The following is a 23,951-nucleotide window of genomic DNA, read 5'->3' on the forward strand; positions in this document are numbered from 1 at the left end:
ATGCCAAATACTATAGTTGAATGGATTCCATATAGTAATTTACAAAATATTAAATATCTTACAAAAGGTGGATTTTCCGAAATTTATACTGCAGATTGGATTGGTGGAGGATATGATGAATGGGATTCTAAAAAACAACAATTAAGAAGATTTGGAACTACAGAAATAGTACTTAAAAAATTAGAAAATATTGAAAGTGCAAATCAAAGTTGGTTTGAAGAGGTTTGTATTCTAAATTGTTTATTATATTAAATAATTTTGTATTGACAATAAAATTTTTAAATTCTTATAGGCTAAATCACATTTAACTATAAATAATAAATGGGCAGAAATTGTCCGATGTTACGGTTTAACACAAGATACATCAAATGGAAATTACATGCTTGTAATGAAGAAAATGGATATGGATTTAAGAAAATATTTACAACAAAATAATGAACGACTCACATGGAAAGAAAGAATTAGAATTACTTTTGAAATAACTATGGCACTATATTTTATTCATTTTGAGAAGGCAATTCATAGAGATTTGCACTCCGGAAATATACTATTTTCACAATATAGTGATAGATGGTTTATTAGTGATCTTGGATTTTGTGGACCTGCTGATAAATCATCAAAAAGTATATATGGAAATCTTCCTTACATAGCACCTGAAGTTATTAATGGAAAAGGATATACTTTTAAATCTGATATTTATAGTGTTGCAATACTTATGTGGGAAATTTCATCTGGATATTCACCATTTATTGATTATAATCATGATGATTATAATCTTGCAATGGATATAATTAATGGTATGAGACCGGAAATTATGTCATATATTCCTTTAGAATATAAAAATTTAATGGTACAATGTTGGGATGCTGATCCATTAAAAAGACCTGATGTTCTAACTCTTTGTAATAAAATAAGAGAAATTCATCTATCATATCAGAATATGCCAGATGAACTTTTCCAGTCAAAAGGAGTAAATAATTTTGAAATAAAAACTAGTACAAATTATATAAGCAGCAGATTATTTACGAGCAAAGTTCATCAATTTGAAAATTTACCCGAACCAAAAAATGCAACAGAAGGTATTATTTATTAAGTTTTTTGTTTATTGATTAAGATATGATGACGTTACTAATTTTTTTTTTTTGAATTTAAATGATTGTACTCGTTATAGAAGAACAAGAAGGTTAGCTTTTTTATTGTTATTTTATTAACTATTATAATAATTTATAACCTATTTTTCTTATTTTTTAAATAGCATTTCATAGTAAAACATATGATTTTAATATTCCTGATAATAGTAAGTATTTATTGAGATTTTCATTTGATGAAATATTTATTAATCAAATTTTCGTTTTTTAGTTGAAGATTTTAATAATTCAAACGATCAGAAGATTAATAAAACATCAAAAATAAATAGTATTTTTAAAGGTAATTTATTTATATATTCAAATTTTTAAAATAATGATACAAATTTATCTCAATTTTAGGTGATAGTAAAAGGTTATCTGAAGAATTTAAAAGTTTACAAATAAGTTCAAATAATGGTAAGTAATATTATTCTAAATTTTAATCGTTTAATTAAGCAATATTTATTATAATCTTATTTATTTATTTAAAAATTCAGACATTCAAAATGATTATAAAAAAGAAACAATGCAACAAATGAGAGGATCAGTTAATGGTAAGTAAAGTAATTTGCTATAAATTTTCATTTTATTTTTGCAATGTTTAAATTAAAAATTTTGTCCTTTTATAGACGACGACGAAATACATAATAATCCAAACCTTCATTCAGAAGATCAAGACGAATTTGAGATTCCCGATGGTTAGTTTCTTAATATTAATATTGTAATAAATAATAATTTAATTGCTAATTTCTATAATTTCTATTATTTAAATTTATTTATATATATATTTTTAGATGGATTTTAAAAATAATAATTATAAACAAGCGATATTGAATATTTTGGTTATTTTGAATTATTTAAACACTAAGGCTAGAGTAGTAAAATATTTTATGCGTTCCTTAGTTTGTAATTTAAATAATTTATATATATATACTATATGTTATAGCTTACCAATAAATTTAAATCAATATTTTTCAACATGTAAATGAGAAGTTGACGCCTCGCCACATTGATTTACGAAATAACTTTTTTATTGATAATAGGTTGTGACGTAATGAAAATTTAATTAATAGAGTCGAAACTATATGAACTAATTAATATGTCGTTAATTAATTTAAAGATTTTTATTTATAATACTGATTACTGTGATAAAGTGATAAACAAGTTCAAAGTAACGAAGCATGTTTGGATTATTGTTGTCGTTATTATTTAAAAGCTGAGTTGGGGCTCAAGTTATTATTTAGAGTTGAAGATTTATATTATTTTTGTATACATGAAATCTAATAACGCAAATTATTTGAATAATAATTCTCTTTTTGCTAAAGGAATGGCTTGTTCTTTTATTTAAGTAAGAGGATGACGTGCTAAAAGAATTATTAGTTATACCCAACTTATTTCATAAATCATTAATTAAAAAAGTAATTCTAACAAATCTGGGTTAATAGGATAGCTAATAAATAGGTTTTTATAATAAATTTATATGCAATCAAAAATTTCAAGAATAATTTTTAATGTCGTTCTATTTATACCGTAAATGTAATACCCTGTGACTTTACAAAGAAAAAATCGGTTTAAAAAATTGAATCATATTCATGATAACTTCTGCAGCCTAATAATTCAAAATCAAATATTTCAATATTACATATTTAGATTATTATATACCATATTTCTTCATCATTATATATATAAAAAGTAAATAAATTATCGCTATAAAATTAACAATTATTTTAATATCATCATCATTATTCGAAATTTAAAGAATTATATTTAATATTATTGTTCAATCGATTACTAAGAATATACGGGATTTTAACGTAATAACCAAACTATTCTTTATTCTTTCATCTAATATTATTAATTTTTAAATTTTAAATTGATGTATTAACATTATTTTTACTACACATGTCAATAAAATCGACTATTTTTAAGACAAACGTGATTTTCATTTTAAAATTAAATTAATTAATATAATATGAAAGGTGGTACGACATGAAATAATTTTTTTTTATAAACAAAAAAAAAATTTTTTGTTTTTAAAAAAACATGTTACCAGACTTTTCTGATAAAAAATTAATTTATACATCTTGTTATTGTGAAGAAAATATTTACCATTTATGTAAAGAATTAGATGATATAAAAAATAAAATTGATATTTACGTTTGTTTTATATCAAATGAAAATCTTACGGTAAAAAAAAAGAAAATTTTATTTTATTTATTTATTTATTTGTTTTTAGTTGAAAATAAATTATAATTTATAATGAAAAACTTTTCCAGGTCCCATTATGGAAACAACGTGCATCTAAATATTCAGATGGAATGATAATTTGGGTAAGGGTAATGGAAAAAAAAAATTTCTTTTTTTTTTTTAAAAAGAAAAAATTATTAATTTCGCCTCATAATAGGATTATCATGTGATTTTGATAGTTAAAGAAAAAGATTCGGAACAAAAGTATTTGAATTTGATATTTTGGATGTCACAAACCATCTCTTTTATTCTAAAAACATTTTTTAATCAGGATAAATGTTTATGATCTTGACACAACACTTCCATTCCCATGTGATTTTTCAACTTATACGCAAGAATCATTTAAAGTACTCAATATTCCACAATATTATAGGTAAGTAAATTTTAAAAATATATAATAAAAAGATTCAATTGTATAAATTCCTTTTTTTTTTTTATGTTAGAAAATTTCGGATAATTCCTGCTGAAACTTTCCTAAGAGTTTTTGCATCAGATAGAAGTCATATGGTATCATACTGTATATGTAATACAATTTCAAATTTTATATTTGTAATAATATTAATTAAAAATTCTTTACTTTTTAGATTAAAGAGGATGGAACTTGGAGTTCTCCTCCACCTACTTATCCACCTATATTCACTTCAGATTCTGTTAATAATTTACAAACATTTATAAATATGATAGAGAACTTGGATTCAAATGATTTCGGTAAAGTACTTGAGGAAGATGACTTTAGAAATTACTTTTTTCGTTAGGGAATTTACATTTTTTTCGGTTAGTTTGTCTAGTTTGACCTTGACCCCTTTTAGATGTGGTATTGTAGATCAATTATGGAGATTTTCATAAGATTTTTTTCTTTCCTCGGACATTTGGGCGATAATTTTCACATGTATTTGAGGGGCTTGATCATAAGATCAAAATTTGGGTGAAACATGATAAATAGTTCAATTGCCGATTTTTTTTTTTTAAAAAAAAATACATAATTTTTTTCAAAAATTAAAAAAAAATTATTTATATTTTTAATATATATATATATATATATTTTACGATCATGTCAACGTTTAATTCACTCTCTAAAACGGCATCAACTTTTGTTTCCCCAACATTACTTCTTATCGGTTTCATTTCGGTTTTACCGATTTTGTATATCGCAAATTTTTATTGTCGTTATAAACGTTATCAAGCCGCTACACCATGGTCTGTTCAAAATAAAGTTGTTGTAATTACTGGTGCTTCAAGTGGGATTGGTGAAGAACTCGCTTATGAATTTGCTCGCCAAGGTGCAAAATTGATTCTCTGTGCACGTAGAGCTGATAAATTATCTGATGTAGCGGATGTATGTAGAGATAAATATGGTGCAACACACGTAGCAATTAATAAGGTTGATGTTACACGTGAAAATGATGTGGATCGTTTAATTGAAACTATTGAAGCATCTTATGATAAGATTGATTGTCTTGTACTTAATGCTGGTGTATCAATGGGTGAATCTTTAGAAGATATTGAAGATTTTAATATTATTAAAGATATTATGAATGTAAATTATTATGGTAGTACTATGCTTACTTATTATGCTTTACCACTTTTGAAAAAAGCTGAAAAACCTCGTATTGTTGTTGTATCATCTCTTGCTTCTGTTTTACCTTTTGTTCCTATGAGAACTGGTTATGCTGCTTCAAAATGTGCTTTAAGAGGTTTCTTTGAAAGTTTACAAACTGAACTTCTTAAGGATAATATTTTCGTCACGATCGCTTACCCGGTAAATATCTTTTAAAATTATATTTCTTCTTTTTTTTTTTACTAAAAAAAAATACTAAAAATAATATCATCATCATCATTACAGGGTATTGTTAAAACTGAAATCAACGATAGTAGATTAGGAAAAAATCCAAAACATCTTGATTTTAATAAAGCTATGCCAGCTGAAGAATGTGCTAAAGTCATTGTTGATGGAACTATTAGAGCTGATAGAGAAATTGTTTTTACTCACCTTGGTAAATTGGGTAAAATACTAGATGGTGTCTTTCCTGATTTATTATTTTACGTTTCTCAAAATTACGTTTTGAAACAAATTAGTATGGATAAAAAAATTCAATGAAAAATCATCAGGAAAAATCTCCTCATTCTCTTGTTTTTAATGTGATTTAGTGATTTAGTTAAAAAAAAAAAAAAAAAAAAAAATTTAAAAAAGTTATTTAAAAAATTATATTTATTATTTATTATTATAACAACAATCAAGTTGAAATCATTTTATTTGTTAAAGGAATAAATCATTCTCGAATTATTTTTATTATTTAATATATTACATTTTTTTTTTTACATTTATTAACTGATTCATGGCGCTGACTTTATATCTTAAATAATTTTATAATCGATAATATTTTCTTAAATCACGTAAATTTCATTCGGCCCCATTAGATTTGGTAATTCTCTTTTTTTGGTGTATTGACTTAACTTATATTTTAACGATAATAAATTAGATTGCCTTAACTATATCCGAACAAAATAATTTGTAAATATAAAAGATAACTTTAATTTCTATAATACCTTGGAACCAATCAACAATTAAAAGAAAATACGAAACGAAACAAAATTTAGATTAAAATCATAATGTTTTAACTATTAAGATGTTACCTTTGGCGTTTCATCACTCTCATATTGAGGTGGCGGTCTAACATATGGTACAGGGACAGAATGATCATCAAACCAATCTCTTTTATCATGATCTTCGCTGGGAATATAATCTTCTTCCTTCTTGTAAATTGGAAATAAAACGCCCAATTCCCAATTATTAATCTTGATTTGCAATTCTTTTGTTTCGCGTGATGTAGTGACCTTTCCCCTAATAATTCGGGTAATTCAGGTTATAAACGAAAAAAAGTTTTGAATACTTATACATAATCTATCGAAATACAAATATTTTAATTTATCTTACAAAGCCGATTCGGAAAAATTATGACTCCTATAATTGAAAAATATAAAGTTATTTTTTCTGTATGAGGTCGTGCATACACATATAAAACATACAAAACATATAAAAAAGTACATACCCACAATAATACCATCCTCCAATATTCTCCTGAGATTCATCAAGGACAGGATCAGATTCCGCTTCATTAAGATCTTCGCGATATTTCGCCAATATAAACTATATATAATAAATTCCTTCTTAGAATTAAACATTTGTATAATCTCATTACTTATGTACCTTTTCGACATTACCTTTGAATGCATCAATAACCCATCACGTTTAGAAATGCAATTTCTGAAATTAAAGAAATTAAAGATAACTGGATTAATAATTGACATAACAACTTTTTTTTTTTCTGGTCAACCCTTTTTCAAATTACCTTAAAATTTCTTTAGGAAAAGTATCCTTATTGTAAGATTGTTCAAAAAGGCAAATTGTAGACGCGATACTAGATTTTGCCTATATATTAAAATTTAACAAGAAACAATTAAGTTAAAGATAGTCAACATACGAATGTTTTAAACTATTTATATGTACCGGATTATCGTATTTTGATTCATCAATTACTTTTCTGGATGGATAAACTACAGTAATCGGGGGCAAAGGAACAACTTCACCTTTTTTTGGGCGAGGCCGACTTTGGGCCGAAACGGGATCTAATCCTCTTGCTGATCGATAAAATTCGTTCAAGAACTGTTTATTAAGACTCCCAATTGAAGACGACTTCATAAAAAATTTTATATATAGTTATTGATCGAATGCTAATAAAGTAAGAGATACTGCTAAAATCACGTACTTGAACTTCTAATTGAAGATCATCTTCACGTTCTCCGCATAATTCTTTAACCGCTTTACATATACGTCCATGACCAAACTTTTTGATATTTTCCATTCCTTTATAAGTTCCAGGAATTGATGGAATAAGGACTGCCTTAAAAATGATTTAATGATTTATAAACATATATAATTAGTAAAGTGAATTTTATCATTTTTTTTAATGAATTAACGACTTACTTTTGCCTTTGAGTAATCATATTCTGGAAGCCTAGTAATAATATGCGTTTTAAGCCCCATCTTTACCAACATATCATTAATAGTTTGAGCGAATTCTGGTAGACCATTATATTCTTTTGATTTATCACGAGACGGAAAATCTTGAACAAAGACAACATTTTCACAAAGTTCCCAATCTTGAGGAATCAAATTTCCGGATGAAATAACGACTCTCATCCATTTATCGAAAATCAATAACATTAATTTCGCGTGAAAACATCCAAATCCACTTTCCGCTTTCGGCGCATGAACGATCAAATAATTCGTGTTTGGGATACCAGATAATCCTTGCTTTTTTTTTAACAATCATAAATTAGTTAAATTGAGATCAATAAATAAATAACATATTACATATAATGATACTTACCGACTCACTATTTGCATCCCAATCTTTGGCTAAAATGATCTGTCGATTATTAGGTAATTTTGTAAATAACCATGGAAAATCAACGATCATAGTACTGAGGAACGCAAGCTTTAAAAATGGCTTTTTTAAAAATTAAATAATGTTATTTTTTTTTAAAAAAAAAAAGATGGATCAAATGATTTGATAGTGATCATTCACCTTTTGAATTAAATCATCAATTTTCACATAATTATCTTCACTTCCATAACCTGGTACATAAGTAAGTTTGGTAACACCATTCAAGTATCGTGGGCCTATTTATATTTTTTTTGATTTATTTATTCAATTTTATAAACTTTTTTTTTTAACAAAAAAAAAATGATTTTTACCTTGATCTGTCATTGTTGTGATATATCTAAAAGTCGGAGGTCTTACGAGACGTACGAGACGAGAAAGCTTAAAAAAAAAATTGTGGGAACCCATTACCCATCTGATGATCACTTCATAAGGAAAAGAGACATGTTTTTCATATGTTTAAAATAAACAGAACGAAATGGCGCAGTAATTAACTTTAGATAATCTGGAATTCTGGAATCTGGATACGCCCTTAAATGTACAGTACTATACCGCATATAGAAAAGTTAAAAAGATATGAAGATAACTTATTAATTATATTATTTATTTATTTTTTATTATACTGTATTAATCATAAACTATATTATTATTATATATGAAATTCATTATTACTATTATATTATTTTTTGTTTTTTTTTTAATAAATAATGTTTAAATTCACGACTTCTCTTTCATAAATATCTATTCTCAATATGTAAATAATCAATAAATTTTCTAACAGTGGCATGCATAGTGTATATCATTATCAACCACATGATTATATGTATCACGAATGCAGTTAGCCAAAAATAAAGTATACACAAAAATAAAAATATTATAAATTTAAAATAACCATGAAATTTCTTTTCACAAATTATTGAACATAAATACCCAAGATATTTATCACTTTCTAAAAAATTTAATAACATTGTCGTCTTATTCTCTAATGAAGCTTCACTTTCACGTAAATTAGGACGTCTAACACTATAAAAAGGTGTCAATATTTCATTTGTTAAATGATATTTTAAAACTCCATTAAAGATACGTCCTATAATTTATTATTAAATAAATTGTTAATATTTATATATATAAAAAGTAATTTAAAAATAATATATATATATATATATCCGAATAAAAGTAATGAATTCTAACCTGGTATAATAGGTTGAAAAGGAACAACCGCATTATAAAAATCTTTTGAATTAATATGATGAAATCTTATCAATGGAATACATTTCTTTAATTTCTCTTCAAGTTCCATAAAATCTTCTGTTGACCAATTTTCCAATTTATGCTTATCTAATTTTTTTGAAATTTGTTTAATTCCCCAATCTAAAACATTGTTCCAAATATCAATTTCATAAAGGTTTAAATTATCATTTTCTAAACATGATATTACAATATTTTCGGGTAATTCAATAAAATATTGAGAATTAAATATCCGTGTTGAATAATTTCTAACAAGTATCGTGATATGTCTTTGAAGAATTCGAAAGTGAGGGAAAAGACTTATAATATTGCACATTTCAAGCAAATTATCAAGAAGAAAATTGGTATAATTTGTGGGATCCGTAATGAGGATTTGTGTATAATCAATTAATTTTTCAAGACAAAGTTTATCAGCTGCTAAAAGTACATCGAAAAGTAAAAAAGGATTTGATTTATCAGTTAAAATTGTATCTGTGTACATGAATCTACAAAGAAAAGAAAAAAAAAATTAATTTCAAATAATTTGTAAAAAAAAATTTAATTATCATTTTATTCTAAAATGACCTACAGTACCTAAGAATTATTTCAAAGACTTTAGGAGATATGTTTGGAATACGTAAGATATAATAATCATCTTCTTTATTAATCCACCTACTCGATAATGCACTTTCAAAATATTTACTCTTAACTTTTAAAGTTGCCGAATGAGCATAAAATTTTTTATAATCTTGTTCTTCACCAACATGTAAAATGACATCATAATTTGTATCTGTAGAATATTGTTTATAATTAAAATATTTATTAACATTATCAAAAAGATTTTGCACAAGTTGAAATGCCATTTTTCTTGGAAAAGATTAAGATGAAAAAGATGAAAATAAAAAAAAAAGAATTGGTTTGTTTATTTATTTAACTATGGGATGAACAGCTGCTGACCTAGATATAAATGATTGGCTTGCTTTTTTTCTCGTAAAACGTAGCAAACAACAAACAATACATATTTTGTATACGAAAAACTTTCCCATGCTATATCAGCCATTAAGGATTTACACTATAATCTCATGAAATGATCGCTATCCTTTTTTAGATGATGTAAATAAATTGGTACTTTTCCATTTTTTGACAATCCCCTTTTTGAATGTTGTACAATCTCGAGTCTATTGATCCGCAGTTAAATAAGAATGTAAATGGTAAACTTTTTTTCTTCCCGAGAACTTTTTTTTTTCATAAATTTTTACACACAAACAAAGATTTTAATTTTTTTACTTTTACCTTTATTTTACTTTTGATTTCTGATACAAAATGTCAAACACTATTATAACATCTAGATTAACGGAAGAACGTAGACAATGGAGAAAAGATCATCCTTATGTTGATTTCTATTAAGAAAAAAATTTTTTCCTGTTTTTTTTATTTGTCATCCTAATATCCAATAATATGTATTAACTATTATAATTGCCTTATTTAGGGGTTTTATGCTCGGCCCCAAAAGAACGATGATGGTACTTTAAATTTGTTTATTTGGAATGTTGGCATACCTGGTGTAAAAGACGTAAGTATTTTGAAAATAAAGTTCGAAATTGTCGATCGGATCGATATTTTAGATTATGTTTATAATCGGTTACAAAATCATTTAAATTATTATTTAGACGCCTTGGGAAAATGGGACTTATAAGCTTGTAATGTTTTTTCCTCAAGGTAAATAATTATTATAGAAAAACTGAAAGAATTTTTTAAATATAAATGAACACTAATTTGTTTTGGTTTTGTATAGAGTACCCGGCAAAACCTCCGAAATGTAAGTGTTTGAAAGTTTAAAAATTTGAAACACTGAATTATAACTTTTCTGTTTATATTTTTTTAGGCAAGTTCGCTCCACCTTTATTTCATCCTAACGTTTATCCCTCCGGGACAGTTTGTTTATCGATTTTGAATGAAGAAGAAGGTTGGAAACCTGGTATTACTATTAAGCAGGTAAAGTTTTTTTTAATCCAAATTGTATTTTGTAGAGAATTCATTTATTGATTATGATACTCCTCTTTTAGATCGTGCTTGGTATTCAACAACTTTTAAACGAACCTAATCCACAAAGTCCTGCTCAAGCGGAAGCTTACGAATTATTTAAGTAACTTATCGATCTAAATATTTTGATTTTAAAGATTTTGTATTGACTTTTGCTAAATATTATTTTATTCCATCTAATACAGAAGGGACAAAGCAGCATACGAACAACGCGTCAGACAACAAGCCAAAGAAAATATAATGAGGTAAGTTATTTTTTTTGGAAGCATTTATTATTAATTTATTGATGTAATCATCCAGCTAAGAAAAATTTGTCACTTGTTATTTAGATGATATATTTTCCGAACGTGTCGTGTTTACTTTACTATATGATATCAATTTGATTCAAAAATAAACGATATAACGAAGGACAAATATATGGGAGATGTTTTTTTTAGATATATGAAAATTTTATTTGTATATTTTCTTTGAAATTTTGTAATTCACAAAAAAAAAAAATTTTTTTTTCTTTTATTGTCCTAAAATGTTAGTGAGATCTTAAATTTTCTTCGTTTATTGTTTTATAATCAAATACTATTCAATTAATTCGAAAATAGATTATGTATATATAATTAGTACAGTACAAAAATATTTTTTTTCTTAATTCAACTCCCTGTAACTGTTGATCAATTCATAACAATCAGTTCTAGAACTAAGTTCTAAATTGTTGGAAAATTTGAAAGAACGTAAAGAGAAAATAACAACATGAATTTATTTCTCTCATCTATTAATTACATATTGTATTCATATTCATTGAAATGCCAAATGTATTAAAAGTTAACGTCCAAATCTTTCGGAAAATATGCCGAAACGTGAAATAACATTTCCTGAGCATTTTCCGGCGCAAAGTCTGTTAAATTAAGCATCTAGTTAGTGATTCTGACGGCCACAGTTGATCCAGGCACCAATTTTCTAATCATGTCTGAGGATATATCTAAACAATCAAAGCTAATGGTCGATATAAAAGAAAAACATAATTTTAGAGGCATTGCCACTACTTTCACAGAATCGCATGTTTAAGACATTGAAGCAATCGAACTAAAGTAGAAGAATTGAATTTGAACTAATTTAAAATATTAAAAAGTTTCATGAATTATTTTATTGGTGGCTGCAGTTATATATACACACTAGATCGAAATTCTCGATTCTAATATACAAAGATATATATACGTGATTATTTGATTATTTCATTTCATATGAAAGATCCGTTAAATTCATTCGAACGACAATAATTTATGTACTACTCTATCTTTGATATTTTTTTTTTTTAAAAAAAAAAGGAAAGTGATTCTCAGAAAAACCACTAAACATTCATTTACATCTACATCAATTTGAATTGCGCTTAAATAGTTTGGTAAATAACGTATTAATTATTTTTGAATGATATAACAAAGAATGCTTGTGCCACAAAGTTACCCAATTCAAATTTCGAATTTTAATAGACTTGAGCTTTATAAATTTCTCAATGAGGGCTAAAACATCATATCATTAATATGAACTCTGTCAGCCTCAAATTTCCGATTTGAGATTTGGAGTAATGTAATCCATGAGTTAATTAGTTTAAAGACATGTATCATTAGAAGAATTGAGTCAGAATATTATATATTAATTAAAAATAAAAACAAACTTATACTATTTTCTGTCATTCTTAAAGAAGATTCGGAATTTCAATTATGGTTTTTTTAAGCTTTTTTAAGCTTTTTTTAAACTTCGTGAATCAGACAGATATCATGCGTATCTTTTCATTATCTAGTTATATATATAAAGGCCTAAAGCTTATGAATAATGAAAAATTTTATTATTAGATTGCATTCGCTTTTTTTCTTTTTTTCTTCTTTCAATAAAACACAAATTATATTTGTATAGCCTCAAATATACAAATGGTTACTTCAGAAAATAAAAAATTCTTTAATAATGATGGGAGTGAATTCACTTTTGATTTTGAAAATTTCATCAAGAATGAATTAGGAATCGGAAAAAAAACCGGTAAAATAAAAATAAATTTCATTATTACCTCGATCAATAATTGATTATTATTAAATATCGATTTTTTTTTTAAAAAAAAAATATATATATATATTATATAAGAGAAAGTGGCAAATCAATCTAATGAAATTTGTCAAGATTTTCTACGTGGAATTTGTACAAGGACAAAATGTAAATACCAGCATAAAATCAGAAAATTTATCGTTTGCAAATACTGGTTACGTGGATTATGTATGAAAGGGGAAGAACAATGCGAATATTTACACGAATATGATTTATCAAAAATGCCAAAATGTGCACATTATAGATTATATGGTGTATGTAATTCAATAAATTGCATTTATTCGCATGATAAAGTTGAATCTGAAAGATGTAATTGGTACGATCGTGGATTCTGTAGAAAAGGTAAGTACTTATTACACGAATCATTAGTCTGTTATATATATATATATTGACTTTCCCCTTTTTAATATTTTTAATACAGGTCTAACATGTAATAAGAAACATGTAAAACAAATTGCCTGTCAATTGTACTTGACCGGATTTTGTCCTCGTGGACCTTCTTGCCCTAATGGACAGTAAGTACTTTACCAGAAAAGGCATGGAAATTTTTCCTCTATAATTAAATTTTTTTTATTTCTCATTAGCCCTAAAATGGATTTAACCGATAAACATCGCGGGATTTCGTTCTTCAATAAAAACGTATATAACGAGATGATGGATTTAATCAAGGAGGGTGGTGACGATTTTGTAAGTGCATTTTTCCTTTTAATTTTTAGTTCATTTTTCTATAGAATCGGTCCATTGGAAACAATTAGTAGATTTATCCTGCTTAATAGATATTAAAAATCTAACCAAAACTGATAAAGTGGATACGCCTTATTGAGAAAAGGCCATAATAACTAAATCTGAAATTTATTTTCATTTTGTATGTACAGCAAGAAAACATACGAGCTAAGAGTTATAATTTACCTTATAAGAATGTTACTTGTTTTAATGTAAATAAATTTTTTAAATAAAATATCAAGATTTCCTTTTTTATTTATCAATCATTTACTAAATGTATGTATCTCTTTCTACGCCAATAGTGTGGAAAGAAGGGTCATCTGGCAAGAAACTGTCCCGCTTAATTTCTTTGATAATTCCTTAGACATTAATATAATTTGCTGATAACAATACTAATTTACTTATGCAGGAAATATGATATTGCTTATAATTATTCACTATTAATATCAGATATAGAATAGAATTTATTTGCTAGACTTTAATTATGTTGGTTCTTTTGAAATAAGTAACTTCATGGCGGATCTATTGATAAAGCTTCATAAAAAACATTGCTCTCTCAAATAATTTTCAAAAATGTTGTAATTCTTAATTTGTAAATAGTGTTTACAAACTTGTTAAAAAAAGTTTTATTTATTTTCTTTTTTTTTAATATTGTAATATCAACTTGTTAATTTATATTTATTATCTCAAGATTACATCCAATGAATTTTATCCAGATCATATTCTAGTGAAAGCGAAAAATGTATTTATAATTCATCTCGTTCTTCAGGATAGATTTCTCTGACTTTATCTCCAATGATCTCCAATGCAGCTAAATTACTGCCATAATGTTCGGATAATCCAACGTCAATAACATACACTTTTCCATGAAATCTTGACTTGATCTTTTTACCAAGAACCGTATGTCCAACCACCATTCTCTTAATCTTTAAATTAAAAAAAGAGGGTGTAATTATTTATAATTGAATTAAACAAAAAAAAAATAATAATCTAATTTAAACGATCAGATATAAACTAACCTTTAGCACTTCTAGGACTTCATCTACTTCCTTTTCGGTCGCCTTATCATCATTATAAGCAAACTTTCTGTTCCAAAGTGGCCCATCAGGATGAACAATGCTAATTTCATCACTGGCAGCAATTACTTTTTGCTTCCCATCAGCTAAAGCATCTGTACATTTCTCAACTAGACCTGCTCCAAGTTGGTTAATTTTCTCGATACCTTTATTTGCCCATTGTAAGTTAACACCTCCATGAACAAATAATGTATCTTGTTCAACAATTGCAACAACTTGGAAAGAGGACCTGAATGACTTTCCAATATATCCTTTAGAGGAGAATGCGGCAATTCGAGCTTTTTTTGATCCAAAAGTGTTGATATCTTCAGGAGTCACATATCTCCAATCCAATTGAAGATTCATAAGTTCATGATTACCAAAAAGATTTATAACCTATGGTACAAAAAAGATAATTATTATGCCATGGTAAAATAAATTAAATTAATTAAACGCTACGATTAATATTTTTACCTTTCCTCCGACCTTTTCCGCTTCTTTTCGTAATTTCTCGAAGAATTCATAAATCATTAGGCAATCAGGACCTCTATCGACTATGTCACCCTATAGATATTCTTTGAACATTATGGAGAAATTTAAATAATAAAATTTGAAATAGAAATAATAATTACTGTTTGAACCAGAATTCCATTACTACCAGACCAATTCTTGTTATCGTCAATTATGTTAGCTAAATGCAAAACTTTAATTGTTTGTTTATAATCTCCATGTAAGTCTCCTATTGCAACTATTCTACGAGGTGAGTGAATTTCATTTGACTTGACTATGAAATTAGAATAAAAAAAATTTAAGTTTAGACTTAAAATTATAACCAAAAGAAATTGTTTCTTGGACGACATGTATATTTAATAAATAATAAAAAATAAATATGGTTTTAAAAGAAGTGTTTAAGTAATTTGCTTAAACTGCATTTAGAAGATCATTTAAAAAATTTAAAAAGGAAAATTTAATTCGTAAATAAGTTATTTCATAATCATAAGAAGAGAAAAAGTTCAAGAATTTTTTTTTTTTTTTTTTTTTTAGAGATAATGGAGATAATGGAAGATAAGTAAATAATGAATCGGCGTTTTTAAAATACACGCATTCCGGTATCACGCGTTAAGACTGTGTTAAGGTAAGTTTTTTTTCTTTTGGAATGGTTGGATTGATCATTGAGTGTGATTGGTTCTTCTAACGAATTAAAAGCGTGTGTTGAATTGCTATTTAAAGAAAAGGGTTGTTCCCATTATAAGCTTTAAGATTAAATTAAAATTTGGATCTATCACGAAAAATTTATTTACGAATCACATGATAACGTTAAAATACATAGAGGTTCTTCGACTTGTACCAAGATTAAATTCAGATCATCTCTATAAAAACTTCAAATTCAGGTAATAATGTTTGTAAGAACATCGGACAAACAACAGAGGATTTGTTCCCATGTACTTTCTTTTATTTGTGATTTCGATTGGCATAATGGCATTTATTAATTAGAATGAATACTATAATTTATAGGAAAAGAATTCGTCCGAATTAAATTTTAATAGCATTAGTTAGGAATATAATAGTAACATAGAGTCATTAAAAAGTATGTGATAAATCGTGATATCGCGACTAGCATTACGAATTTTGTTGATCATTTTGTTTATAAGTATCATGCATTAGAATTTACACTACCCAATGTCATACATGTATTTACATTCTTCGACGGTGAATAATTAATTACATTCTTCCACCTAACCTTTTAGTTTCTTGTAGTTTCTTGTAGTTTCTTGTAGTTTCTAGTATTAAATCATGAACAACACATATGTCTTCGAAGATAAAAGGGTCTCGGTGTTGTTGGATCAAGCTACAGAAAAACAAAAAGAAGTACAAACAAGATTAGATGCTTTGAATTCATTTAAACAATTAGTTGAGGAACAAAGTATTATATTACAGCCCGAAATATTACATACAATTAGTGGTTTATTGCGAGATTCTGTAAATGAAATAAAAGAATGGATTGTAGATTTTTTGGATTTTACTTTTATGAAAATTGGATTATCGCGGACATTACGGAAAGATAGTATGTTTCTTTTTTGATTTCAACTGGAAATTTTTTAATTATAATTTAGGAGTAATATAGGGAATATATCCTTCTTTATAAGAATAGATTTTATTTTATTTCATTTTTTTTTTTAGTTAGGAAGGTTTAAATAAATGTTAAATAATAAAAAAAAAATTTAAATAAAAAAAAAATTTTATTTCCCTTAAACAAATTATTGTTTTAATGACATATTATTAATAATTTTGTGAAATAAATGTACATTGAACCAGGTTTAGAAAAAGTGTTACCTTCCATAGGATATATTATCAACTACGAATCATCTCCTGCTATAATTAAAAAAGCAATACTTTGGAATGCGTCAGTTTATCCATTAATATTTGAAAGAGTGTGAGTTCATTTGATGAAAATCTTTCAGTTACTTTTTCGTCAGTGAGAAAATTTTTTTTGGTTTAAGTGCAATTATTGGGTATTCAATTTGCTAATTTTCAGATCTAAAATTTTTCTATTGGATTATGTTTTATAAAGAGTCGAAAATGCATCAGATTCCACTTCTCTTTGGAATATTTCTTTATCTATCAAGTCTCAAATAATGAGATTTTTTGATTCAGAAAATACTAGTCAAGGCATTAAATTTTGTGCCGTTAAGTACCTTGTAACGGTTGCAAAAGTTCAATCTCGTCGTATGCCGGATTCTTTGGTAATTTTTTTGTTTTAATTAGTTAATTAGTTAATTTTTACTTAAAGAGAAAAAATATTTATCTTGTGATTTGTGATTTTCTTTTTTTCCTTCGATTTTAGGGTAAACCTGAAGAAGACATTTCGTTGTCCCATTGTCATTCTTTACATCCCATATTGGATTTACAATATCTTGAAAAAGAGTCAATTTCAATCGTTAATGGAATGTTGACAGTAATGCGAACAGAGTTAGTACAAATAAATGATGCCGTTCTATTATTTGTATAAGTGGTTAACATAATTGTTTTATAGATCAAGTAGCGTCATTACGGCTATAATCAATGCGTTTGGACCCTTATTGAGGGTAAGACCACAATATGTCTTAACATTTGTTAATCATGTTGTATCATGGACTAAAATCCCGGAAAGAAACTTGCGTTTAAGTCAATTTCAGATTAGGAGTGTTAATAAGTCTATGAAGGTGCAATTGATGGCATTATTAAGGTGATAGTGATAATTTATTAATTTTAAATTTTTTTTTTATTAAAAAAAAATTTTGGTGATTATTAAAAATTCAATTTCACTTTTAATAGAATACATGAAAATGCAACTTTCGTTATGGAAATTCTTAATGCTATAATTGCATTAGGAGGCAAGAATGATCCTTCCAAGTTTCCAAGACAGTTCCGTAGGCATTTACAAAGAGATTCTATTGAAGAAAATGGACGTGGAGCTGTACAAAGGATTCCAAATACTCAACAATCAAATATTAGTGTAAGTAATTCATCGAAATCAATTATTATTATTTTTATAATATTAGTAATTTATTAATATTATTTTCTTAATGTTATTTATATAAAGTTTGATCCTTCGCAATTTGCGCTTCCTTTTGTTGTTGAAGTCATTTGTTTAGTTTTAAAAACGATTCCACAAGAAAGATTGAATCAAGCTAAAAAGGTTTGTAGTGTGAACATTTTATTTTGAGATTTCATCAACCGGTTAAATTATTGATCCTAGGGATAATAGTTTATGATGGTCAATACTCGATAAGCGGAACCCTATGTTTTATTCGGAAAAACTTGAAAATCGATAGATAAGTTTCTTAAATACTGAAATATATAGGATCCTCATTTCATAACGATAAGTAAAGTAATTAAGTGGGTCGATAACATGTTGTCTAATAACCAGGCAAATTATATCACAAATGTTCACCTTGTATAACACAATTTTCTAATTTCCTATTATTCAATTTAAATGCTATTAGGCAATACAAGAACGAAATGCCAAACAAGCAGCATTAGCAGCACCATCAGTACCGCAGCCTGAAACTGAATCAAAACCAAAAGTTCGGGATCAAAAACCACGTGATCCACGTTTAGAAGAGGAGGAAGAAGAGGATGATGATGATGAGTATGACGCGGGTAATGCGATCATTGTTGAAGATGACAGATTGGAAAGAGTGATAAATGAAATAGTTCAAGAAATACCTTTAGATTCTGATTCTGATTTATCAGTTGAAATGGAAGATAAAAAATTCAAATATGAACCTACGTCTCCTCCATATGAAGTTAATGATATGGATATCGAGGATGTTTACAATGATGATATTGCTGCAGAGCCACCGAAATCAGATATGATGGAAGATATAACTCCAACTCCACCTGAAGTCGAATCAACGCCGGAACCACAAGTTGTTTCTATTCCCGCTTTCAAATTTCAACCTTATGCCCTTCCACCTCCTGAATCTTTATCACATGATCAATCTAATTCTTTCATAAAAAATGCCTTTGAAAATATATTGGACGTTGAAGCTGCGTTATCTGCTGATGTAAAAGATAAACGTTCGAATGTTGTTCTGACAACTTTGTCTAATGGGAAACGACTGTCAAAGTCACAATTGCACATAATGGCTTCAAGGTTTTTGACGCGAGGTCTTGAGACTTTTGAGGATGATCGTAAACAATTTGATGATTTAAGAGAATTGGTCATTAAATTCATACTGAAAGATTTCAGAAATAAGTAAGTTTTTTATTTAGTAACCTTTTTTAGTGAAAATTGAATTCACCAAATTATTTTAAATTTTCTTAATCAGAACGGATTTTGCGTTAACATGGCTTGACGAGGAATGGTATCATGACTCCATCATGTTGCGTAAAGACCCATCATATGTAAGAACTATTTCTTCCTGTTATTATTATTATTATTATTTTCTATGTTGCTATGAATAATAATTTATTAAATTTAAATTTTTTTCAGAAATCCAATTACTCAATTTGGTTATGTAGATTGTTAGACAGGATTATGCCAGCACTTGAAGATCGTATATTTACACAATTTCTCTTAGATGTTCCCGAATTGTTTGAAGATGCTGTTGATCGCATCAAGATCTTTTGTAACGATCCTGATAGGTGATTATGCATTCACGTCTTAAAATAGTTTTTAACCAAATTAATGACCGAGTTAAAATTTTATCTTGGTCCTTTATAGGAGTTCTCTTGGATTCACTACTCTAAGCGAATTGATCGAACTTCGGCCACCAGCAAGACCATTTTGTCTAAAAATCCTATTAGCATATTGTCTGCATAAAGGTCAATAATTTAGATAAAAATCATTTTAGTAAAATTTATATTATTTTGACACGATTTTTTCTTTTGATAAAATTCAGATGAACGGCCAAGAAGTTCCGCTATTACTACCGCTAACAAATGGTTTCCAGTTCATCCAGTGATTGGTGGCGAGGTTGAATCTTTTGCATTACAGTCATTAAAACAACTTACCCAAGAGGTACCGCCTCCAACGTACGACTATCATTATCATCATAGTGAAGTTTCAGAATTAGCAAAGGAAGAAGTAAAAGACGAGGAAAAGAAATGGACACAAATAGACGTAGAGCGACATCTTGATTTATTTCTTTCTTTGTGTGCAAAAAAAAGACAATTATTTGAAAAGTAGATATATTTTGATTTATTTCATATATATATATATATATATATTATCTTAAAGATTCTAACATTTTTATTTTTTTAAAGATTAGTTTCAATCTACATCGAATCATCAGATTCCATTCAAAAGTTTATTCGTAATTACTCACAAAAAATTATTGATACAATTGGGTTAACTGGATTAATAGAATTATTCCAAACTTTTCCAGACGGTGCTGAAGATTTTGTATTGAGATTATTAATCGTATATACAAATAAGACAGGTAATTATTTAAAGGATACATGGTTTATTCATTCTTGGAATTATTGTATTAATGATTTTTACATAATTAAGTGCAACCGCCAACACAGTTAATAAATACTGCAAAGTCTGTAATTGTACAGAGAAATCTAGATGGAAGATTTCTATTTCCGATTATTGCATACTTTGAAAAGGTACTCTATCTAACTCAATTCATGATGAAACTATATAGATATTAATATATTTTTATTATAATAAAATAAAGGAAGAAATATTACGACATCTTCCTAAAGTCATATTAACGCTTGATGCAACAGAAAAACAGAGAGAAATTGTAAAAAAAGTTTTCTCGAAGATTATAACAATTTCTGCAAAAACTCCTACACCACTGGAACCAAGAGAATTGTTGGTTTTTTTACATCAATTGAAGCAAAATGAAGTTCCATTAAAACACTCTGTTGAAGGTAAACGTTATTTATATGTTGATTTTATTTTGTCACATCGAATGTTTATTTATTCTTTAATAAATTTTGTAGCAATTCATGTGTGCTTTAAGTTAACAAATATATTCACTTCACAAATATTGGGTGCGGTGTTGCAGCATTTATCTGTACAACCCGAATTGCCACCACCTTTTATGAGAACGGTATGATTACTTTGTAACGTGCGATTTATTTTAAAATATTAGTGTTATTAATATAATTATTTTTTTAGGTGACATTGAGTGTTAGAGCATATAAAAATTTATCTGGATTTGTAAATGAATTATTGTTGCGATATATTAATCAGATTTGGCAGAATGAGATGTTACGTAAAGGATTTATATTGTATTGTACAGAATATTGCCTTAAGGTAAGTAATTATTGTATCTTGAATATTTATCTTTAGATATATTATAATGTAATAATGGCATATTTATATCTTTATTTAGATACAACCAAATGATTTTAAATTCTTATTACGATTACCTAAAACTCAAATATTAGACGTATTAGAACAAAGTGATAGTACGTTAAAAAAGCAATTTAGAAACACTATATTAGAATCTAATGCAGATCAAAGACGGTTACTACCAGGATATTTGATTGAATTGTTAGAAATCAATAATTAAAATTAGTTTCAACTTTTTTTTTCCTTTTAAATAATTGTTAATCAAATAAAATTTGTTTAAGTTTTGTAATTTATTAGTATAATTTTCTGATTTACTTGAATAAAATGAATAAAATAAGAAATTTTGAATTTAAATAAATAAAATATACTTTTAATATATAATGCTTTTAGATTTACATTATCTATTCTTCAATCTTATATTTGATTCGCCATAATGAGACGTGGTATTTTTATAACTTTAACTTCAATAGATGAAAAAGTTATTGGCATTTTACTGTTTGAAGCTTTTTGAGAATAACTCCCTATTCTATCAATACTAGAAACATGAATTTACTGCAATTTGATGCATTTCATTATGGTGATTCTAATGAGCTTTACTTTATCTTTTTATGATCATGATAAGTTATTATGATTTAACTTCTTTGAAAAAGGTAAATGTATATATATCATATAATATATTATACTGTATCAAAACTGTTGAAACAATTTCAGCAGGTTTTAGCAGTTTTAGCAGTTTCAGCATTTCAGATGATTTTGCAAACCTATTTTCAGCAGTTTTATATATACCATTCTGCTAAAACTCTTTAATTTTGGTAAGCAATTTTACTTTATCACCACTATACATGCCACCCAAATTATTTTGGGTTGCCATAATTATAAGTAAAATCCTATAAATTAAATGAATTATGGAATTCCAAATTATAATCATGACATCCCAAAATAATTTGGGCAACATATATAATCATCACTATTATAACTATTATTATCATCTTTACTATCATTTTTACTACCACTATTTTCATTACTTTTATCATTTTATTATTGTTTCTTTCTTTTTTTTTACTTTTTTTATCAATTGACTTTTTTTCATCAGATTTTTCTAACTTTTTGAATCTTATTATTATTTGATTTATAATTACTTGATTTTAGTATTTGGTTTATAAAAGCAAATCTGATAAATTATAGTTTTATAACAAAATGTTTTAAGAAATATTGTATCTTAAAATTTATTTTTAAGATTTCTTACAAAACAGAAGGAATGAGAAAATCATATATCTTTATTTGAATTTTCCAGTACATCTAAACAACAAGTTCATTTTAAGTAGTATGAAAATGCCGGTTCTGGCTCACCCCCACCATATAATCTAAAATACTACCACTTTATATAATCTAATTACCACCATCATATAACTTAATTACCATCATATAATCCACCTACCACTTTTACTATAATTTAACTACCACTTTATATAATCTAGTTACCACCATCATATAATTTTAATTACCACCATATAATCCACCTACCACTTTTCATATAATCTAGTTACCATCATATAGTTTTATTACCACCATACAACTCTATTACCACCATACAATCTGAAAAAATTAACCGAACAAGAAATAGGATTTCAAAGCCAACGGAGCCAAAAAAGATAAGGAAATATTAACCCATCCAGGAAACCAGCCATGGGGTCAATAGAGCGGAATAGCAAGGCAAGTAATTACCCTTATACCGAGAAAAAATGTAATTGAATAAAAGGTTTACATATAAAAGACTTACAAGATGTCACAATACAGACCATCACTAAGACGTATACTAGGTCAGTTTGAACTCAATATAGAAGAATGGGTAAAGGAAATAATGTGGTATTTAGATATAGTATATTTAAAAGCTTTAGATTCCGAATTTAGCAAAGAAAGTATGTTAGTATCTGGATTAGAAGAGCTAGTAGAAATATTTGATGAGATGTTAGAAGGTGATGATATATGGATACATCCATCACTTTTATCACGAATAAGATATTCTATTCTACCAGATGAGATGGCAATATACGAAAGATTTTTAGATATCATTAAGAACTTCTCAGAGGATAAAGAATTAGCATATGCATTATTAGACTTAGTAGAAATATTATCGAAAAAGCCTCTGGACATTCAACATTATAGATTACAATATACAAAGAATATTCACGAATCCTAA

General features: G+C 26.7%; 9 protein-coding genes across 9 annotated transcripts; 7 read left to right on the plus strand and 2 right to left on the minus strand.

The window, feature by feature from the left end:
• On the plus strand, nucleotides 1-1,932 carry OCT59_026142 (uncharacterized protein; the record flags this gene model as incomplete). The annotated part of the gene is made up of 10 exons (XM_066142981.1): nucleotides 1-222; nucleotides 293-347; nucleotides 1,035-1,079; nucleotides 1,172-1,183; nucleotides 1,256-1,297; nucleotides 1,360-1,428; nucleotides 1,488-1,544; nucleotides 1,625-1,681; nucleotides 1,757-1,825; nucleotides 1,922-1,932. The coding sequence occupies 10 exons, from the start codon at nucleotides 1-3 to the stop codon at nucleotides 1,930-1,932; spliced, it is 639 nt and encodes a 212-aa protein (XP_065992546.1).
• A 1,238-nt stretch (nucleotides 1,933-3,170) lies between these two features.
• OCT59_026143 (uncharacterized protein) lies at nucleotides 3,171-4,167 on the plus strand (the record flags this gene model as incomplete). The annotated part of the gene is made up of 7 exons (XM_025321660.2): nucleotides 3,171-3,314; nucleotides 3,404-3,457; nucleotides 3,532-3,578; nucleotides 3,646-3,747; nucleotides 3,818-3,881; nucleotides 3,959-4,082; nucleotides 4,154-4,167. 7 exons carry the CDS (start codon nucleotides 3,171-3,173, stop codon nucleotides 4,165-4,167), a joined length of 549 nt encoding a protein of 182 aa, XP_025168231.1.
• Nucleotides 4,168-4,341: 174 nt separating this feature from the next.
• Nucleotides 4,342-5,868, plus strand: OCT59_026144 (uncharacterized protein). The gene is made up of 2 exons (XM_025321661.2): nucleotides 4,342-5,133; nucleotides 5,218-5,868. Exons 1-2 carry the CDS (start codon nucleotides 4,426-4,428, stop codon nucleotides 5,470-5,472), a joined length of 963 nt encoding a protein of 320 aa, XP_025168232.1. The 5' UTR covers nucleotides 4,342-4,425; the 3' UTR covers nucleotides 5,473-5,868.
• On the minus strand, nucleotides 5,640-9,909 carry OCT59_026145 (uncharacterized protein; the record flags this gene model as incomplete). The annotated part of the gene is made up of 15 exons (XM_066142982.1): nucleotides 5,640-5,864; nucleotides 6,009-6,216; nucleotides 6,310-6,336; nucleotides 6,425-6,522; nucleotides 6,597-6,639; nucleotides 6,725-6,804; nucleotides 6,883-7,068; nucleotides 7,142-7,276; nucleotides 7,360-7,689; nucleotides 7,766-7,885; nucleotides 7,964-8,058; nucleotides 8,134-8,234; nucleotides 8,750-8,906; nucleotides 9,011-9,552; nucleotides 9,641-9,909. 15 exons carry the CDS (start codon nucleotides 9,907-9,909, stop codon nucleotides 5,760-5,762), a joined length of 2,496 nt encoding a protein of 831 aa, XP_065992547.1. The 3' UTR covers nucleotides 5,640-5,759.
• Nucleotides 9,910-10,276: 367 nt separating this feature from the next.
• OCT59_026146 (SUMO conjugating enzyme Hus5) lies at nucleotides 10,277-11,690 on the plus strand. Its single transcript, XM_025321664.2, has 8 exons — nucleotides 10,277-10,438; nucleotides 10,536-10,619; nucleotides 10,717-10,765; nucleotides 10,842-10,865; nucleotides 10,932-11,041; nucleotides 11,113-11,192; nucleotides 11,275-11,334; nucleotides 11,419-11,690. The coding sequence occupies exons 1-8, from the start codon at nucleotides 10,370-10,372 to the stop codon at nucleotides 11,420-11,422; spliced, it is 480 nt and encodes a 159-aa protein (XP_025168235.1). The 5' UTR covers nucleotides 10,277-10,369; the 3' UTR covers nucleotides 11,423-11,690.
• Nucleotides 11,691-13,398: 1,708 nt separating this feature from the next.
• On the plus strand, nucleotides 13,399-14,244 carry OCT59_026147 (uncharacterized protein; the record flags this gene model as incomplete). The annotated part of the gene is made up of 5 exons (XM_025309588.2): nucleotides 13,399-13,519; nucleotides 13,599-13,692; nucleotides 13,762-13,864; nucleotides 14,053-14,112; nucleotides 14,203-14,244. 5 exons carry the CDS (start codon nucleotides 13,399-13,401, stop codon nucleotides 14,242-14,244), a joined length of 420 nt encoding a protein of 139 aa, XP_025168236.2.
• Nucleotides 14,245-14,547: 303 nt separating this feature from the next.
• On the minus strand, nucleotides 14,548-15,815 carry OCT59_026148 (uncharacterized protein; the record flags this gene model as incomplete). Its single annotated transcript, XM_025321665.2, has 4 exons — nucleotides 14,548-14,826; nucleotides 14,920-15,351; nucleotides 15,430-15,519; nucleotides 15,588-15,815. 4 exons carry the CDS (start codon nucleotides 15,813-15,815, stop codon nucleotides 14,647-14,649), a joined length of 930 nt encoding a protein of 309 aa, XP_025168237.1. The 3' UTR covers nucleotides 14,548-14,646.
• A 934-nt stretch (nucleotides 15,816-16,749) lies between these two features.
• On the plus strand, nucleotides 16,750-22,038 carry OCT59_026149 (uncharacterized protein; the record flags this gene model as incomplete). The annotated part of the gene is made up of 18 exons (XM_025321666.2): nucleotides 16,750-17,020; nucleotides 17,272-17,389; nucleotides 17,528-17,699; nucleotides 17,801-17,925; nucleotides 17,990-18,181; nucleotides 18,271-18,451; nucleotides 18,539-18,634; nucleotides 18,942-19,696; nucleotides 19,770-19,845; nucleotides 19,934-20,085; nucleotides 20,165-20,265; nucleotides 20,343-20,625; nucleotides 20,707-20,882; nucleotides 20,954-21,054; nucleotides 21,126-21,324; nucleotides 21,397-21,506; nucleotides 21,575-21,712; nucleotides 21,792-22,038. The coding sequence occupies 18 exons, from the start codon at nucleotides 16,750-16,752 to the stop codon at nucleotides 21,969-21,971; spliced, it is 3,426 nt and encodes a 1,141-aa protein (XP_025168238.1). The 3' UTR covers nucleotides 21,972-22,038.
• A 1,496-nt stretch (nucleotides 22,039-23,534) lies between these two features.
• OCT59_026150 (uncharacterized protein) lies at nucleotides 23,535-23,951 on the plus strand (the record flags this gene model as incomplete). Its single annotated transcript, XM_066142983.1, has 1 exon — nucleotides 23,535-23,951. The coding sequence occupies one exon, from the start codon at nucleotides 23,535-23,537 to the stop codon at nucleotides 23,949-23,951; it is 417 nt and encodes a 138-aa protein (XP_065992548.1).

This window comes from Rhizophagus irregularis, chromosome 6, assembly GCF_026210795.1.
Source record: "Rhizophagus irregularis chromosome 6, complete sequence".
Taxonomy (NCBI): domain Eukaryota; kingdom Fungi; phylum Glomeromycota; class Glomeromycetes; order Glomerales; family Glomeraceae; genus Rhizophagus; species Rhizophagus irregularis.